The 20,115-nt window shown below is 39.0% G+C and overlaps 1 protein-coding gene across 1 annotated transcript; it reads left to right on the top strand.

The window, feature by feature from the left end:
• The first annotated feature begins 51 nt into the window (after window positions 1–51).
• Window positions 52–18,626, top strand: smc6 (structural maintenance of chromosomes 6). The gene is made up of 27 exons (XM_008399044.2): window positions 52–147; window positions 814–964; window positions 1,059–1,170; window positions 1,609–1,714; window positions 1,803–1,939; window positions 3,098–3,159; window positions 3,400–3,480; window positions 3,577–3,678; window positions 4,467–4,586; window positions 5,855–5,950; window positions 6,049–6,195; window positions 6,290–6,378; window positions 6,888–7,058; window positions 7,162–7,340; window positions 8,493–8,694; window positions 8,793–8,907; window positions 8,996–9,156; window positions 11,905–12,040; window positions 12,158–12,238; window positions 12,323–12,493; window positions 12,655–12,792; window positions 13,363–13,508; window positions 14,334–14,459; window positions 15,450–15,555; window positions 16,051–16,203; window positions 16,315–16,412; window positions 17,573–18,626. The coding sequence occupies exons 2-27, from the start codon at window positions 827–829 to the stop codon at window positions 17,658–17,660; spliced, it is 3,261 nt and encodes a 1,086-aa protein (XP_008397266.1). The 5' UTR covers window positions 52–147; window positions 814–826; the 3' UTR covers window positions 17,661–18,626.
• The last annotated feature ends 1,489 nt before the right edge of the window (window positions 18,627–20,115 follow it).

Below are 20,115 nucleotides of genomic sequence, written 5' to 3'. Positions count from 1 at the left end.
CTCACGCAGGTATACCGTCAGCCAATCAGGGGACGAGCCCTGAGTTCCGTGTTGCTGTAGTTTCCTTCGCTCAGTCGGTGCAGGAAGTGGGAAACAGCCCTCCGTGGCCCCATGTTATTGTGGACGGCTGCAGGCTACTGAATGATGGTAAGTGTGTTTCTACTGTTTGTTTAGGAATCGAGGACAGGCTGAAACGAGGTAAAAGCCTTCCCTCCCGTGATTGTGTTTTGTTTCGCTTTACGGCTGCTATGCTGACTGTTTTTTTTTTTTGCTTGGACAGATTTCGAGTGTGGTGGAAAAACAGCTTCATCTGCTCTGAATAACACTGACTTAGTTAATCACTGTTTTCAAGGCACATGTGCAGTATTCATCATTTGAGTGAATCTTTAAGAAGCCACGGCTTCCTGCTTCATAACAGACCGCTCGTTTTAGCTTTTCTCACAGATTCAGTTTGGAAGACTGGCTTGTGTTACTAATTATAGCCGAAAGTTTGTAGTAGCTTCGTCTTCTTGCATATTAACTTGCAGCAGAGCTGAACATTTCTATACAGTTTAGTTGAAACGTTGCTGTCACCTCTTTCCTTTCCTAGCTACATTTTTCTTAGTTTTCCTGTTGCAATAAGCTTCTTCACATTTCCTCAGAGAAAGTTCCAGTTACACATATTAAACTCCCGAGCGTAATGTAAGCACACTACATATTGACATTCAAAACTGGGCATTATTTTTTTTAACAGCTTTGCATTAATCCACGTATAAATCGGTGAAAATGTGTATGCTCTTAAATTGAACCTGATGTGCTTGGTTGCATTTTCAGTGACTCTTTCAAAATGAGTAAGCGAAAAGCCAGTGTGATTACTGATGCATCGACTTTGAAGAACAGGCGAGTGACAGCTGCAGGTGCTGAAAATGCAACGGACACAAATCACCAGGGATTATCTTCACACATCTTCACTCATGCCCCTTCGGTAGGATATAAAAAAAAAATTAAAAAAACTCAAGTGTTTTGTGCCTTTACTGCTCATTATCTGTTGACTATTTTGTCTTTTCTTCTGGCTGCAGGGGGACATTGGACTCATTGAGAGCATCACTTTAAAAAATTTCATGTGCCACCATTCTTTTGGACCAGTCCAGTTTGGGCCCCATGTCAATTTTATTGTGGGCAACAATGGGAGTAAGTGCATGCTTAGCGCTCTTTGATATGTTGCTAATTATAACTGGTGTGTTTTACACATTTAGGTGTATTTTAGTCTCAGGAAGGTCCATGTTTGAAGAACAACATGTTCATTTAGCAATAAAAAAGCAACACAGCTAAATGGTACAACAAAGACTCCTTCTGTACTGCATAATTGAATTACTATATAATAGTATTTCTTTGTGCAGAAAGTCATATTAGTTACACTGCAGTTGGTTATAAATTATATCCATTTAAAAAACAGTTTCTTAGAGGTGAAAGCTTTACTTTGCTGTAATTAATGATCACACTCAGTGCCTAACATTCACTTTGCATACTGCGTTCTAGTTCAACCTGCAGTTCTGTGCATATGTTTGACATGCTTTACATGCACTGATGTATCAGCCCTTTCTCTGTTGGTGGTGTTTTCATTACCAGGTGGAAAAAGTGCCATTCTGACCGGCTTGATTGTTGGCCTCGGTGGGAAGGCCACCATGACAAACAGGGGAGTGTCGCTGAAGGATTTCGTGAAAACTGGAGAAAGGTAAGTTGATGATGGTTCTTATTGGCTGCTGTAGTTTTCTTTACATCCAGAAGGTCATGGTGGGGATGGGGTCTCTTCGTCTGCTTAGTACTGCAGATGTTATTGTAAAGCTGAGAAACAGAGGAGCAGATGCCTACAAAAAGGATCTGTATGGTGACTACATCACCGTTGAACAACGCATCTCCAGCGATGGATCTCGGGGATACAAACTCAAAAGCAAATCAGGTGATGATTTTTCACATCCATAGATAGTTTTTACATTGTTATTAAATGTATTTAATCCTCTGAGTTTTGGTTTTATCAACACAAAGAGCTTCCAACAAGTACCAGTTGTGTTCTTCATGTTAAAATAACGTGCTTGGATTAACATGCCGTAATTTCCAGACGAAAGTCACTTTTTTTTTTTTTTTACACATTGTGATTGCTGCATCTTAAACAATGATGCAGCTAATATATGGATTTTTACCAATGGATTTTGAAATGCTGGACTGCAGCGTGATGAAAAAGACAGCACAAGCTCAAGGGCGAATTTTATCTTGAGACAAAATTGACATTGATATTGTGTTGTCACAGGAGATATTTACACATAATGGTGCTATACAGATTTTTTACTTTAAGCTTTTAATTAATTATAGACATATAATATACACATGCGTATATTATTTGTGCTTTGTTCAGAAAAAATAAATTTTTCTGGACACGGTTGCTTTAAAAATTTTTTTTTTAAAATACAGTAGCTTACCAGGAAACGTCATTGATGGTTATCTTCATGTTTCTCTTGTGCATTAAAATCACTCAGCACCAGAATCACTTCATCACACACTTCCTCAGTCTGTCTTTTGTTATCAAAAGTCTCGTCTACGTGTTAGAAGGCACATTTAATGGATGGCTTTTGATAAGGATATCTGCAGAGGCAACTGCGACCTATATATTTACAAATTTTTTAAGTTATTGGTGCGGCTTATATTCAGATATAAGCCGCACCAATAGTCCGGAAAGTACGGTAATTCTTTTGCTTCACAGACCCATCCAGACCTGCCTGATATTCTAATATTGTGATGCCTCCTGCAAAATCAACGATTTGAAACAATCAACAGGAATGACTTTGGTCATATAATCAATTTATAGACTGAATGTAATCTGAATATTACTGTTGAGTTGGTGTATATGTAAATAAATTGGACTGGATATTCAATTGACTCATTCCTTCAACTATAGATGTCATTATACACACTGTACTGTGTGTAGGTAAAACATAAATCTGTTCTGTTCTGAATATCTTTGCAACAATTTCCTTCAGTTAGATTACTGTATCTAATATAAACTAATTCTAATTAATTTGAATTATGTTAAAGGGGTTATTATTTGTTCTTTCATATTTAGGTCAACTTGTCTCAAACAAGAAAGAAGAATTGGTAGCAGTTCTGGACCATTTTAACATCCAGGTAACAATTCTGTTTCCTTGAATTTAAAGGAATATTAAGGAAAATCGGTGGTTTTGGTTCTGAAACGGAGCGTTTGTTGTTGTTTTTTGTGTGTGTGTGCGTGTGTGTGTGTGTGTGTGTGTGTGTGTGTGTGTGTGTGTGTGTGTGTGTGTGTGTGTGTGTGTGTNGTGTGTGTGTGTGTGTGTGTGTGTGTGTGTGTGTGTGTGTGTGTGTGTGTGTGTGTGTGTGTGTGTGTTTCAGCTGGATAATCCAGTATCCATTCTCAGCCAAGAAATGAGCAAACAGTTCCTGCATTCGAAAAACGAGTCGGACAAATACAAGGTCCCACGCCACATTCGCTATGAGATCACTGATTCCAGTTTCCACTGGGCTAGCTTTGTCTTTCAAGCTGAAGTTGTGTTGTTTTATTGTTCCTAGTTCTTCATGAAAGCAACTTTACTTGAGCAGATGAAGAGAGACTACATCCACATCAAGCACACTGAAACCATCACACGGCAACAGGTTGAGAGGCAAGAGGAGGTACAGACCTGCGTTTATCGCCTAAAGCTCTTTTACTCTGGAGTTGATAAATCTGCCAGATGTTTGATGGATGTTCTGATTTCCAATCCACATATTTATCAATGACTTCATGTCCCTGAATTATGAAGTTCAAAAATATAATAAAACATTTAAACCTTGTAGTTTAAGGTGGTTTAATACATACATTTAACTTAATTCAGCTAAATTTATGGTGTGATTATACACTCTATAGAACAAACAAGTTCAGCTTATATCCAAATACCCATGGAATATTGTTTGGTTCAAATTAGTTTCATTTCAATTCAGTTATTCCAGTCTATTTCCATTATAGACTGGAAATAGACTTTGGTCATATAATCAATTTATAGACTGATTATATGACCAAATCATATAATCAGATTATAAAATAGATTTTATAATCTATTAAATCAAGACGTTTAATAGATTATAACGTACCGTAATCTTTTATATTCATGGTTTCTCTTTTCTCTGTTCACTTTTTGTTTGTTTATCAGCTTCTACCTGTAAAGTAAAATACACACTTGTTAAAAGAAGCACTACTTAGTAATGTCATAGATTTCTATATGAGTACAATAAAAATAGCTATTCATTTATTTCCCCCTTTCTTCTCCAGTCTCTTATTTTTGAAGCCTAATTTATATAAACTTTCTAAGCTCTGTTTTAAGAGGCATCTAAGAGACTAAATTGCTGCTGATACTTTAGCATGTCTGTGACACATTTATTTTTTAAAAAAAAGGAAAATGTGTACATCTTTGTTTTGTGTTTAGTGTCTCAAGGACTTAAAGCAGGAGTTCCTGCAGAAGAAAGAGCGATATGAAAGCTTGTCATCTTTCAGTGATTTGAAGGAGAACTTGGAGAGCCTGAAGAAACAAATGGCGTGGTGTTTGGTAAGATGCTGTCTGTCGCCGATGTGCTCAGCAGACAATGTCTCCTTTTGGTTGCGTTTGGGACTCTTGGTTATAATCGCTTATATTCATCCGAAGTCGAGAGTGTGTAAAAACAGTTTAAAAGAAAGCAAGAGCAAAGCATCTTGCATGAAACTGCAGCAGTGAATGGAAGCAGCTGAAAGTCTCTGTATGCTACACAAAATCAGGCTGTGTTGCACTCATGGACACCGTCCATGATGTTGAAGAGACTAAACTCTTAAGTCTCTTCAACCCAGTTCTTTATTTGTGGTAAAAACAAGGGAAGCTAAAGTAAATACTGTCGTACAAACACATGTATGACAGCTGCAGACAAACGCTGGCTTGGCTCGGAGATTAAGAAAACAATGACTTGCTTCTGTAGTTCTTGATCGTAGGTAAATATGCAGGAGAAACAATTGGAGCGAGCGGTTATTGATTTAATTTAATAACTTTCTCCATGAAGGTTGCAGTGGCTTTACTTAAAGAAAACACCGCTCTGTAACACATTTTCTTAGTTGAAAAACTTTATGCTCACAAACAACGCCTGTAACGGCCTCTATAATGTAGCTGCTGATTCAGTGCTAGAGCTACCCTTTGTAGCCACGACGAGCAGAAGAGCTAACCAGTTCCTCAATCTTTTTTTTTCCTCACCTTGAAGTTAAGAGATTAGAGGATTCATAGCCTTGATACATTTTGATGTGTCTTGATGTATTTTGAGAACAGAGAGACCGTTGTTTTTGGGTTTTTTTTTAGAAAAAGTCTGCCCCTTCCACCTTTATAAAGAGGAAAGGTCCGCCTCTTTTCCTGCGTAAAGATGTTTGGAAACAATTGTAGAACTCACGCCACCCACTTTCTGTGTTTTGTTAATTGGCAAAACATCCACTTGAGATTTATTTTTCTTTTCTTAAAGAAAAAACAACAGATAGCCATGCTTTGTACTTCCAGATGCCATATCATATCTAGTTATGGCATTCCTGTTCTGCTTTAAAACTTTGTGTCTCCAAGAACTTTTTTTGTGTCTAAAAAGTAAATTATCTAATAAACCTTTCTATCCTGTAAAGAATGAAAGAAGAATCTTGACTAGGACTAATTTTTGTTTATTTTTCTGACTATAAGTTTTTGTTGAAAGAAAAAAAGAAACTACCTTAAACTAGATAAAACAGGATGTCATCGCCTGTCGTTTTTACTTGGATAGCTAGTGTTTAACAAGCTGTTGCACCTAAACACGATAAACATTTTATCACCTTTAGGTCAGGGACAAGGAGCAGTTAATTCAGCAGCTGAAGGAGGAAATTCAGAAAGAAGAGAAAGACAAGAAACACGAAGATAACCTGCATCTCTGTCAGGTGTGAAACAAGTTATTCCCCTTAATTTGGATTGCCCAAGTCTGTTTATAAATGTACCTTGTCAGCTTTTGCTTTTTTTAAAAAAATCTTTCTTGCAGTCAAAGCTCGCACAAATGGAGAAAAGGCTGCAGGTGATTAAAAAGAGAGCTGACAGCCTGAGAGAGGAGCAGAAGTCCCTCAGAGAGGATAATCTCAACTTTAAACAGCAAGCAAAGATTGTCAACAAAGCTCACAAGGAGCAGGAGGTATTCTTTACAGCTTTCTAAATGATTCTGTTAAATAGACTGCATATGTTTTTTTATTTATTTATTACGTCTTTTTTTTTTCTTTCTTTTGCAGCTTGTTTATTTCCGGGCTTTGAACAAACTTAAGCAAACAGAACGCGAGCAGAATCTTCTCCAGGAGAAAATTAACAAGGCTAAAGCGAGGTGTGGAGGTGTTCAGACATCTTACACTGCAAAAACACTAAATCTTACCAAGTATTTTTGGTTCAGTTTCTAGTGCAAATATCTTTGCACACTTGAAGCAAGATAAAACTAACTTAGAAGTAACTTTTCTGCAAGATGTTGGAGGTTGTTTTAAGTCACTAATTCCTTAATGTTGATGAAAAAGTGCTTGTTATAAGTGAAATAATCTGGAACAAGACATTTTAGCTTATAAAACGGGAAAAATGTTTTTTTGCACTGACAGATTATTTCACTTACAGCTAACACTTCATCAATATTAAGAAATGATTTAATAAAAAAAAAAAATCTCATATTTCTTGCTAAAAAGTTACTTGCAAGTCAGTTTTGCCGCATTTCAAATGCCCTAACATTTGCATTAGAAACCAGACCAAAAAGTCACTTTGTGAGAATGTTGTGTTTTTGCAGTGTATTTATTGGCTTAGTTTTCTAGAAGACCAAACAGCAACTTGAAATGTTTCCTCTGCCGTCAGCGAGAGACTGAACAACAGCGGCGAAACCAGACGCTCCAGGCAGCAGGCGACGTTGGGTGAGCTGCAGGAGCAGCTGGCGGAGCTTGTGAGGACGGGTTCGCAGCTCAACGAAGACATCAAGAAGAAACATCAGGCACTCCTGAAAGGAAAAGAAGAACGGGACAAGCTAAGGTACGAGAAATACTTCCTGCGTCTCATCATTTTTTTTTTATTTGTGGCTAGGCAGGATTCATCCCTTTGAAAATAGTAAATAAAAACCCTTCTTTTATACCAGAGTTGAAGCAAAGAGTGTGCAGTTTGCTTACGAGTGCAAGCAGAAGAGGAAAAACCAGCTGCTGGCCAGTCGATCCAACAAGCTCAAGCGATTTGGAGACGATGTTCCTGATCTGATCGCTGCCATTAGTGATGCGTTCGCTGCAGGAAGCTTCATCAAGAAACCCGTCGGGCCAATAGGTAACTAACCGTTTTCACGTTGTTCTGGTTTCATATTTGTCGTCTGGATTAATATAAAAAATATATATAAAAACTGAAAGAACGAAAGAATTGCAAAAGAAAAGAAAGAAAGAGGCTCACTGTCGCAGATCAAAGCATATTGAATTATGATTAGAGACACAACAATATGAGCATTTTGGGCCAGTATCAATACTAATATATTAATATTTCTGTTGTAGTCAATAACCAAATCACTGATTTGAATAGTTCAGACATTGCATATTCTTGGACGCTGTTGATTTATTGGAAAGGCGACTTTGAAAGGTTTATTACATTTGTTATTTTTAAAATATATCGAAAGTTATCTAGCGTTTAACTTCCACTTCACAAAATGTGCTATTTTAAATCTTAATAAATCCGTTTGCTCTTCAAGGTGTTTTACTACATGGTGATTAAAAAAAGTTACATCTTAATCTAATATTTCTGCTTATGTTGTATTTTGATGAAGTGATGCTCTTGCCTGTAAAGTAAGCATGGCAACATAATCAGTAAGCAGGCAACTAATCAACTAGTACGAATTTGTTTTGACGGCTTTTCCTGTTCTGATGCCGAGTTTAGATAGCTGGTGACTATCAGTGCGTTCATGCTGATTGTGAACGTATGATATAGTTTCAAAGTTTGCAAAAGTTGTTGTAGCCCTGAAATGTTTCAGAGTGTTTTTGAATTGGGATTTGACGTGAAAGGCTAACACAAAGTAGTGCATAATTGTGATGTAGAAGAAAGTGATTCATGTTTTAAATGTGTATACAGAAAAATCTGAAAAGTGTGGAGTGCATTTATATTTAGCAGCTTTGAGTCAAACCTTGTAGAATCACTTCTCCTTGAAACTATTGCTAATTTTGAGCCTTCTTATTTGCTAAATAATCCGAGCTCAGTATGACTGGACGGAGGGAGACCGTGAGCAGAAATGTTCAAGTCTTGCCACAGATTCTTAACTCTTATCTAGATCTGGACTTTGACTGGGCCATTCAGTGAAAGGGGCTGTTTGCAAATGAGAACCCCAGTATTTTTTATTTATAGTAAATATTGAAAAGGACTTACTTTTTCCCTTCCACTCCACAGCTACAGACTGCTCTGTTGATGTGTCGTGTAACATTTATCGTTTGATCTCAGGGGCTTGCATCAGTTTGAAGGATCCCACCCTGGCCGTGGCGGTGGAGTGCTGCTTGCGGAGCTTCATGAAGGCGTTCTGCTGCGACAACTACAAAGATGAGTTAGTCCTTCAGCGGCTCATGTCTCGCTTCTATCCGAAGGGCAACAGACCGCAGATCATCGTTAGTCCCTTCACTGATAAACTCTACAACGTTCATGGGCGGTAAGAATCTGCTGCTGTTTCTACTCCACTTGCATTTCATGAGAACTATTGAATTAAATTTTTTCTTCTCTTTTTTTGTTTCTTTGACCACTTTCCAGAAAAGCATGTCATCCAGATTATCCAACCGTGCTGGACACGATCACATCGGCGACTCCTGTCATCGTCAATTGTCTGATTGACATGAGGGGGATAGAAACCATTCTCATAATCAAAGTTGGTCCCTGTCTGGACTGATGTAAATGTTAGTTTCTGGGGTTTTTGCACCTTCTGGTTCACTAAGTGCATCAATGTGTGGCTACAGGAAAAAGACAAGGCCAGGAGGATCATGCAGAAAGGCCGGCCTCCAAAGAACTGCCGTGAAGCCTTCACAGCTGAGGGAGATCAGGTGTTCCCGAACCGCTACTACACCTCTGAGTTCAGCATGGCTAAATACCTCAGTGGAGATATTGAGACGGAAATACAGTGAGTACTTTGGGGTTTATTCATGCTAGAATACGTGTAAAATGTACAGTTGGCCTTGGAGGTCAAAATGGGTCACAGAAAGGATCTTGACATGAAACCGGCTCTGTTTTATGGGCTGAACAGGATTAATGTTAATGAATAAAACTACAAAACTACAACTTTGTGTTGCTACTCCACAGGAAATGGAAACAGAGAACAGTAATAAAATTTAAAGGTGACCTATTATGCTTCCTGGAACAGGTTAGGATAGGTTATACATTACATTTTCCCACAAAATCAATCTTAGATCATGAGATTTTAGTCAGCTCAGTTCAGCCTATTTTGAAATCACTTCAGAATGAGCTGTTTTTGGGCCTCCTTTCACTTTTCATTTAAATAAGCTGCTGCTGGCCACGCCCTCAAACTCGATGTTTACACTCGCACATGAAAATGGTTACAAACAGATGTGAAATTATACAACCATACATCTTTGAAAAGCAGAAGTGGAGTCTCCTGCACAACCAACAAGAATGTAGCAAGGGGTTTCTGGATGGTAGGTCAACAACAAAACTTGTCTTTTCCAGTTGAAGTTGTACACTGCATACAGCGGTAAAACCAGCTGACTAAATGGGTTGGAGCTCCGCTTGGGTTACTGCGTCATGTGGCTGGGTTTTGCTTTGGTTGCTACGTAACGACGCAGAGCCCGTCGGATGTAACTTAACGTTTTCAGCTTACCAGCTAAAGATGCAGTTAGGAAGACAGCAGGACGGGTTTGGTTTGTCGATTCTTGGCGACCCAGAAAGTGCAGGAAGTTTGGATCAGACTCACTCTGATGTGGTGTATGATGGGATTTGTAGTGTAATTAACATGAGCAGAATGTAACCAACAATCAGGAGGCCATTACACATAGATATTTTAAATGGTCTTGCCGGACGTATAGTTGTTTCACAGGCCTTCACCGTGACACAGCATTTTTTGTTATCCTTTTTTGTTGGGAGCTCAATATCCAGGAACCGTTTCTTCACCTGGGCTGCTTTTGTGTGTGTTTTCATTGTGAGGTCAGAGAACTGGGTCGTTTATGTAGATTACGTTCCCTGGGTCAGAGCGACTCCTCCTCCTGCTGCTGGAAAGCTGCTGCAATCTCGGGACACAGATCCCCACCCGACACAGCAGTGAGATTCAGCATGATTAAACCAGACTTATATACGATTAAACTGAGGTTGCTTTGTTTACAAAGCAACCTTTTTGTAGTTCAAAAGCCGTCTGCTTCCACTTACAAACTTTGTGGAAATATGTTTGCAGAATGGATTTTTTAATCAGTTACACTTGAAGAAGACGTAATTTATGACGTGTCATAGCGGTTAAGCTCAAAATGTTAATTAAAACTGGTCTTAACACAGTGGTAGTTTGCAATAATCAACAGGTCATTAATATTTAAAGCATGTGAGATGTAACTTGTAAGAACAATAATATTCAAACCTAAAATCAGCAGTGGTGATCGCTTTAATCTGTATTTTATAACTTACACAGTGAAAAACATTAAATTTACCTGTTAAAATCTCTTAATAAAGGCTGCGATGAGAGTGTTATGCTATCTATGAGTCTATGAAAGTCTGCTTCCCTTCAATAAATATTAAAAAGGGATTTAAATGTTTGTCCAAAAAGTATCAGCACCAGGGTGGATTTCTACACACTTTCATTTTCTGCTCTGTTTCTGGCTTCCCTTAGTGCAAGTGGTTATCCCAAAATGGTTCCAGCAGCATAAAAAAAGGAGTAAAATAAAATAATCAATCAAACTGCTGTAAAAGGTTTTTACACAATTGGATATCGCAGCTGCCCTTTATGAAAGCACAAACCCTTAAGTAGCTTTTACAGCTATCGTGTTGCCATAATCCTCGTTTAAAATCGTCAGTCAAAGGAACTGTAAACTGATCTGAAATTACCTGGGATTGCTCAGAAGGTAAAATGAGCCCCAGTTTGACTGCAGACCATCACAAAGACTCCAGAGCTTTTTTTCTGCTGTGCATCTTCACACGAAGATCATCAGAACTGACGCCGATCCATCGCCACAAATTCTAGTTCAAAACAACTGAAGAATATTCAACACTGGAAAACATTTCAAATGTCCCAAATAAACAAACGAAACAACAATAGTTAAAATGTATTATGAAGTCTCTGTAGCCAAATTGCATTTCAAAAAAACAATAACTGTTAAGCTCAGACAGGAAAAACAGGCAGAAGTGACAGGCAGTGCAAAGATCGTACTTGTTGTCAAATGTTTGCGGCGTTTCTCAACATGCCAGCTTTTCTTTACGACATTAAAGGGAAGCATCTCTTTAACGACTGTTGTCCAATTGGAAATTATATCTATCGTGCAATTAATTGATGTATTGCTCATTGTGACAGGTTAACAGACCGCTGCATGTGCTGTGCTTCATTATTATTGCTTTCGGCCCATAGTTGGGGTTTGCACAGAAAAATCAGAGTTTATGATGCGGAACCTTTTTGTTTTCTGTGGAAATACGCAACATCAGTTCATAGACGCATTCAGAACAGGAACACACTCTGAACTGCATTGGTGGAAAAACCCCAACCATTTCAATGGATGGCATGAAGGAAAGGTCAAACTCCAGGTTCTTCACCATCGCCTCTGACCGGACACTGATCCCAAATTAAGTCTGGCTCTAGAGATGTTGAAATGAACACGTTTTGAGTCCAGTCTGAACTGTTCGGATTCGCTGACCGAGAGAAAACCTCTGTGTGTCGCAGTGTGCTGGAGTCAGAACTGGAGAATCTCGAAGCTCAGCTGTCCAGGTTTCAGCTTCAGGTGAACTCCGTCAGCGAAGACATAGTCAACATGGAGAGCAGCCTGAACAACACCGTCAAGACTCTGAAGAAGACTCAGGTCAGCGTGAGGCAACATCACCTCTTAAATCTAATTTTGCCGTGTCATTACCTACCCGCTCTTCAAACCCTTTTTTATTTTCTTTCTTATCATTTGTCTGTTTTGGCTGCACCACAGGCCTCTGAGAACCAGGTCAAGGCAGCATTAAGTGAGCTGGAGACCGCTAATGAGGAGCAAAGTGATGACATCTCCTCCTTGGTGACCCTCGGCTTTATCACTGTCAGATTCAGACACAACGTTGATGAGCTGTGCCAGATTAACGCCTGAAATCTCAATGCGCAGGAGGAAGTTGCCCAGGAGAACCAACAGAAAATTGAGACGGAAAAACAAGCCGTTCAGGAGGCAAAGGCAGAACTTGACGAGCAGCAGAAAACATCACAAGAGGCGGACTCCAAGTACTCCTCCGTCAGAGATCAAATCGATCAGCTGCTAGAGGAAATGGAGCCACTGAAGGTGAAAAAAAAAGAAAATTGCTGAACATTTTTGACATTTTCACCCCCACAGTGATCGTAATGCATTACTCTGTTCTCTGCTGCTACTTTTATCATCCAGTATTTAAACACGAGGATCTCCTGAAGGTGAGAAAGATCATTTGTTTTGTTCTTGCCATCCAGGACGAGCAGCTGAAACTGGAGACGGAGTTTGTAAAACATGAACGTAACCTTAAACTATTAGAGAAGAAACTGAAAGGGCACGAGGGCAACATCCAAGCATTGAAAAGCGTACTTTCAGGCAAAGAGCAAGACTTGCAGGTAAAGGGAACTCTGCTTGTTTTGTTTTTTCTTTTTTACTTTTCCAATCTGTTTCAAGTAAACCTAGTTTCTGCATTTCATCAATTAGGGACAGATGGTAGAGCTGCAACTAAGGATTATTTTAGTAATCGATTACTCTGACAATCGGATAAAAAACAAAAATTACACATTCTACAGATTTTTCCATCAAAAATCCTGCTGAATAAAAAAATTAGACATATTCTAAAATTTGCAAATAATTAAATTCCTTTGTTAAATAAAAAATCATTTTGTTGTCGATAACATAACGTTCCTTCGGTGAATTTGATTCGGGTGAAGCTACAGCTTGACGAGTTTTGGCTAAAACATATTTATGTTCTGATCTTAAATGCAAAATGTATTTTGTGCAGTTCTGGCTCAATGACTGCTCGGAATATGTTGTGCCTTTCTCGAGTCTGTATACTCCAGTTAACAATTAATCGATTACTAAATCGATTATTTCAATACCCGATTAATCGTCCAAGCCCTAACAGCTGGCTTATTCGCCTGTAAAGACCCGACTCTGACCAGACATGATTGACGTGTTGACAGGAAAACGTGAAGAAAGCCACGCAGATTAGCCCCGAGCGGCAGCACGTCACTTCCACCACCAAGAACATCGACACAGAAATCACGCGGCTCAAGAAGAAGCTCAAGGTCTACGAGGGAAACCACGGCGAGCAGGAGCTGGTGATCAGGTGAGAGATTGCCAACACGGATCAATCGGGAAAACGTCTCTCTGCTGCCACATCGATGGCAAACTAGACGCAGACAGATGTGCTGAGTACAGACGTTTTCATACGTTTGGATGTTTGTGTCTTCAGATTTGCCATGTTTCTGTAAAGAATCCACAGAAGTGTTATTGCATAAGGTCCAAGCTGAACAAAAACAAACATATGCACAGCTGGGTTATTTGAAATAGGTCAGACCAAGACAGGAAATCAGAAGATGTAATAAAGGATGACAGGAAGCAACAGGTTTCTTTTAGTAATTGATAGCTATGTTCAGAACCATTACCTCTTTTATTTCAGTGTATTTGTACATAATGGTAGCGATACCAACTCATAGCTTCCCCACCAGGTCTTCATTTGCCTCCTGCCTCTCTCCTCCAGTTGCATTTTAGGAAGTAGGACTTTGTTCAGGATTTTAGGCTCTGACCCATTTCTCAGTCACATGCAGTAGGAAAGAGAGAAACGAGAGAAGCCCCAGAAAGAGATCACCAGCGTAAGGAGGAAAAAAAAAGAGGAAAAGGAAGCAGCTGTAATGCACACATTGACAAAAAAAACAAAGACAGTCAAACTGGGATGCACAAGAGGAAGAAAAAAAATAAAAAAGCCAAACTAAGAGGGAGAATTAATAGAAGCAGCAGTCTCATTGGATCGGCCGAACCTCTGCTGAGCCTCCTTTGTACCTTAATCAGATCTGCCTCTCGGCTATTCCTAACTCATCTTGTGCCCTGGTTTCATGTAGTTTAAGTCAGAAATATTTACGCCATGCCAACTTCTTCCCTCTGACCTCGTTAGGGAGTACGCCGAGGCCCTCTCGCTCTACAAAGAGAAAACCAACCAAGTGAGGGATCTGCGCAAGTTCATCGACCGGCTCAACAACATCATGTCAGACAGGCAGAACAGATACAAAATAATGCGCAGGTAGAGAAGCAGCCACCACCATTTCAGATCTGTTATCTTACACTTATATATGCCATCTTACTGTGGTGTGAAAAAGTGTTTGCCCCCTTCACGACTTCCTGTTTTAAAGTGTTTCAGAACATCAAACCAATTTACATAGGAGTCGAAGCCAACACAAGTAAACACAGAAAACACTTTTCATGTAAAGGTGTTTAATATTAAGGGAGAAAAGACATCCAAACATACCTAGCCTTGTGTGGAAAAAAGTGATCGCCCCTCAACCTAATAACTGGTTGGGTCATTCATAGCAGCAACAACTGCTATCAAGTGAAGAATGAAGTCAGGACTTTGACTTCATTCTTCAGTCGTTCAGAGGTGGACTTGCTGGTGTGCTTTGGATCATTGTCCTGCTGCAGAACCCAAGTTTGTCTCAGCTTGCAGTCACAGACAGACGGCCGGACGTTCTTCTTCAGGATGCAGAATTCACGGCTCCATTTATCTCAGCATGTCCTCCGGGTCCTGAGCACCAAAACAGACCCATCACACGACCACCACCGTGTTTTACTGCTGGTGTGATGCTGTGTTGTTTTCACACCAGGTGTGACGGAGCAAGCATCCTCTGAAGAGTTCAACTTTTGGTCTAGTCAGTCCGCAGAATGTTTTCCTAAAAATCTTAAAGGGAAAACAGAATTTTAAAATTATTTTTAACTTCAGTTGAAGTGGTGTCTGAGAACAGGTCTGGCAGTAATCTGGTCTGGTTGTGGCTAGAAACAGTGACCTGAGGTGTAATAAACCACAGTTATGTTTTAACTGAGGGGCCAATGTTTTTTTTTGATTGATTTGAAAACCCCATCTTGTGTTTACGTGACTAATATTTAAATTGGTTTAATGTTCTGTATGACAAACATGTAAAACCACAGGAAATCAGACAAACACTGCGTCACACCACTGTATTCTACTGGGCTTTTATATGACAGAACAACAATTTCCTCCTTTCCTGTCCTGCCTAAGGTCCCTCTCAGTGAGGTGTAAGCTGTACTTCAATAACTTCTTAATCAAGATGAACTGTTGCGGCGCCATGATCTTTGATCACAACAACGAGACGCTTTCAATTTCGGTACGTCTTTTATCTGTGCTACTCATCGTATGTAGAGCTGCTTTGGCTTGGTTTTGCACGTGCAGTGATCCAAAACAGTTTTAGTTCCACAGGCAGATTATTTCACTTATAACAAGACATTTTTCCCATGTCATAAGTGAAATAATTTGCCTGTGGAACTAATACTTTTTCATCAATATTAAAGAATTATTGACCTTAGACAAACTCCTACTTCTTGCTGAAAAGTTATTTGTATGTTAGTTTTGTCTTACGAAGATATTTGCAGTAAAAGCTTTGTGAGACTTTGTGATTTTGTCTGAGCCGTATTTAAATTGAAGTGCACAGTTACACAAAAACCAAGTTATACAAAATAAAGACGCCTGCTTTCATTATGATGTTCAAGAATAATTCACTCTTCCAAGACAAGGAGTCTGTTACCTTTAGGTCTCTGAAATCTTTTTTAAAAAAAAGAGTAAGTACAATTTGAGTAATAGCCAATTGTGTTTTGCTCCATAGGTAAAGCCTCCAGGCAGGGACAAAGATGGTGCGAGCGACATGAGGTCTCTGTCTGGTGGGGAGCGCTCCTTCTCCACCGTTTGCTTCATGCTCTCCCTTTGGGAGATCACAGAATCACCGTTCAGATGTCTCGACGAGTTCGACGTCTACATGGTGAGCGCATAAAAAGCATTTGAAGAACACCGACACGTGTGTATGTCTTTGGAAAGAAAGGGGGGGAAAAAAGCATGAACACTTGGCTGATGTGAAAGCTGTTTTCTGCAGGACATGCACAACAGGAGGATCTGTCTGGACCTCCTCCTGGAGCTTTCAGAGCGGCAGCACCTTCGGCAGTTCATCTTCATTACTCCCCTGAACACCAGGTGACGCCTTATTTCACATATACCAGGGTGTCCATGCGTCCTTAATACGTCTTAAATTCATGTATCTAAAATTAAGGCCTGAGAATGTCTTAAAATAACTTTTTAAAAAGTAAGTTGGCCTTAAATATGTTAATCACAAGTCTTAAATTTTGTCTTGGCAAGACTGTTTAATTGCGTATATTCTATGCATTTTTTTCTGTCAGGCAAACGTTTGAGTCACACTCAGACATGTTCATTTCTTTCTGTGACTCGCTGCTAACATACCCTTGCTAGCTAGCTAGCAAGGGTATGTTAGCTAGCTAGCTAGCAAGGGTATGTTAGCTAGCTGGTTTGAGTCTATTGCGTCAATTTATTGGAAATTGGCTGGATGGAGCTTATACATTTCTTTTGAAATGCAGATCTTAAATTCCAGTCATCGTGGTCTTAAAAAAGCTTAAATTTGAGTTGGTGAAACCAGCACAACCAGTTGCTGAATAATTTGTTTTTGAGATCCATAGAAATTAACTTCCAGTTGCTCTAAAACAAGCCTAGAGAGCTAGCGAAGAAAAACTTACTGTAAATCTTGTTAAATGTATTTTATCTCCCATTAGAGCGGCTCAGTGAGAGTGGGGGCGTGTGACCAGTTTAGGTTTGTGTCAGAACCCCAAAATCCCAATTTTTCAACAGTCATTGTTTGAAAACAGCAAAAGATATTGCAAACCCGCATAATTTGGGAATAGCCTAAAGCCTCGTCAACCCTCTGAACTTTATATGGTGTTTCTGTCTGGAAGTATTACGGTTTCAACTATCACTAAGTTGTAGAAACATTTGAAGCCGTCCACCATTCATTTAAATGGTATTCTAATGAGTGAGATTTTAAAAAGCACAGATGTAGGAGATATGAAAAGTCATACCCTGGGGGTGGATTTTCACTTTGAGATCTCCTTTTTTTTCTGTCATTGTAAATCAGATGTAAAAGTTAAATAATGATTGGCTACTTGAACTGTGCCATTTACATATCCGGAGAGGAAATAATGATTTGTTTACAGCAGCAAGGTAGTTTAAACTGTTCTTTTGCCTGCAAACTTTCTCTTGTTTACACCATCAAGCTTTACTGGTGTGACATCAATGCTGCCACAGTAATGTTTGGCACCCAGTTAAAGCTGTTGATTCTCTTTCAGCAACCTCCCCAAATCGGCTCTCATCAAAATCCATCATCTTCGGGATCCTGAGCGAGAAGACGGCCAGTCAAGAGACAGAGATCTGTAACACACACCAGCCGTGCTCTTCATACATAAAACGGTCTTAAAGCATTGCCAGTTTGTGTACTGGGGAGGTGCTAAAACATTTAAACTTTGTCATTACATCTTCTGGTGTTTGCTGAAAAGTATCGTTTTTATGAAACTTAAATAAGTAGAATATAAATATCTGGGTGTATGATTTATTTTTCTATTCTTTGTATATATTCTTTGTGTATATGTAATAGATGAAGATTTCGATGGAAACCTAGACTCTCACTGGCAGTACTGTATTTCTATGGTTTTACTTGATGTTTACCTGTATGTGTTTGAGAAAAGCGTTTTTAAGGAGTTGTTAACCTAAGAAGTACGGTTTCAACCTGTGTGGTTAAATGTTTATTTATGAAACCTTATTTTGTTGTGAATTATGTTAAATCTCTAAGAAAAGCAAAGAACTTAAGTGACCTTAGTGTCGCAGTTTGTGTACAAGTTTTGCATAATTTTGCATTGTGAAAGCTTTATGAACAATCATATGGAGATAAAGTACTTGGAAGACATTATGATGTTTGGTTTGTTGTCTTCTGTATATTTTAAAGTTTGTCTTTGTGTATTATGTCCCTCCTCATTTTCTATAGATGCGCCTCACATACTCCTCTGCTGTGTTCTAGCTATTCACTGTTGACTAAAAATTATGAATTTTACTTACCTTCTGTGCCTTCCTCTTTTTTGTTTTTCTCTCTGTCCACATGATTGATCTCTCGTTTGTACTCGCGCTGTGTGAGGAAAAGCAGGTGGTCTTGATTCGGGCCGGCATGAGACTCTCACAATACCATAACTGAGCATAAATACTGCATTCCCATGTTGTCTTTTTTTACACAAAAATGTGTTACATGAATGTATAACGTGAACTAATCGGTTTAACTACATATAGAAAAGCAACAATTGTTCCTACTGTTGCTGACTTAAACACCCATTAAATTATGTAGTTTTCAAGTGACTGTTGCAGAAAATAGTGGGGCTTTTTTTGTGGTTCAACAGTATACTGATTTTAGCTAATTAGTTACCTAAAATCAGGTGTAACATGCATATTTTAGCCAGCTAATTAGTGGAACTTCCTGGTAAAACTGGACACTGTAGTCCTTTTCTTGCTTCTCATATAAAGGTTTTTAAATTCTAAATTTTAGCATCTATCCTTAAATTGCTTAATTGTCCAGATTAAACCTAATGGCCAAAGTCTAACAAATTGTAAGGCTAAATTATATATTTTCTTTACTACGTTCATGTAAAATTTAAAAACCTCATCATTTTATTAATAAAACACCAAGATGTATACCATTCAAATTTTCTTCTCCACTAGCTAAACCTCTGAGACCATTCTGGATTAAACACAAAGAGCAAAAATGATTACTTGTTACAAATTGGAGACAATTGTGAGACCTAAAATTAGTATTTTCAATGAATCCCATAAATCTTTATCACATTCACGTGTGGATTTTACTTGATGCAGATAGTTACTCATTCGTGTTCATCCATACAAGCATAACGCAAACAGAGGAATGGCTAGCTGAATTAAAAAGAACCTTGAGACGCTCTCAGCTAGCCTGGTCATTACCTTGATATGCTTGATTCAAATATGGACCTTACCACAGGGGCCGCTTTTCATTGGCTAATGCCCATTTTACGTCACAGAGCAGCTACCACGCGCTTGACCGTCTCACAAACACAAGCTACAGTAGTAAATACATGCTAATGTACATTGTGGACTAGCAGACCGGCAGAAAGTTTTTGTGTCAGGACTCGGAAAAAGAATGGTTCTCCACTGTCAGTGGGGTATCTGCACAGGCGATGTCAGGTATCYTGATCGTATTTGTGGAACTAAAATTCACAGATTTCCAAAATCTGAAACGGAAAGCCTTGCTTGGATCAAAGCTTGTGCACGACCACATTTGCAGCTCAACCGTCGTAGGATCAATAAGAACAAAGGAGTGTCTGCTGGTGTAAGTATTACTGCTTTGCTTTCTTTGTGTTTAGTGAATGAAAAAAAGAAAGTCAATAAAAAACACATCCATTATAAAAACCTTTTAGCCAAGTGCAGCATAATGGCAGTACCGACACAACTTCTACACCTTGAAGCCTGTCTGTTAAACAGTCTTACGTTAGCTGAACCTATCAATATGCAATGTGTACCGTATCTGACATACATTAAAGATTTTATTTTACCTGAAAAGCCTTTTTACTAAACTGTAATCGTGTTAGCCATGCTAATCGTGTTAGCCTCCGAGTACCGTGTATCAGGCCTAGGCACATACGAACATTTACCAACAGAAATCACCCTCAAAACCATGAATGCCTGACTTACCCAGCCTTGCAAGAACAATAGGYGTCAGTGATCTTGTCCACAGCTATATTTATGCTGAGGGTCTGAGGATCTGCAGTGTTTCTCATCGACCGGTAGCATTTAGCTGTGACTCGCACAATGTTGGAGG

Source organism: Poecilia reticulata, linkage group LG22 (genome assembly GCF_000633615.1).
Source record: "Poecilia reticulata strain Guanapo linkage group LG22, Guppy_female_1.0+MT, whole genome shotgun sequence".
Taxonomy (NCBI): Eukaryota; Metazoa; Chordata; class Actinopteri; order Cyprinodontiformes; family Poeciliidae; genus Poecilia; species Poecilia reticulata.
This window is presented reverse-complemented; position numbering and strand designations above follow the sequence as displayed.

Excerpts from the sequence above, each read along its gene's own strand:
- smc6 (XM_008399044.2), top strand. The coding sequence starts at position 827 with ATGAGTAAGCGAAAAGCCAGTGTGATTACTGATGCATCGACTTTGAAG. Across the intron at positions 3,679-4,466 it reads AGGTTGAGAGGCAAGAGGAG|TGTCTCAAGGACTTAAAGCA; the intron begins GTACAGACCTGC and ends TTTTGTGTTTAG. Across the intron at positions 12,494-12,654 it reads AGGAAATGGAGCCACTGAAG|GACGAGCAGCTGAAACTGGA; the intron begins GTGAAAAAAAAA and ends CTTGCCATCCAG.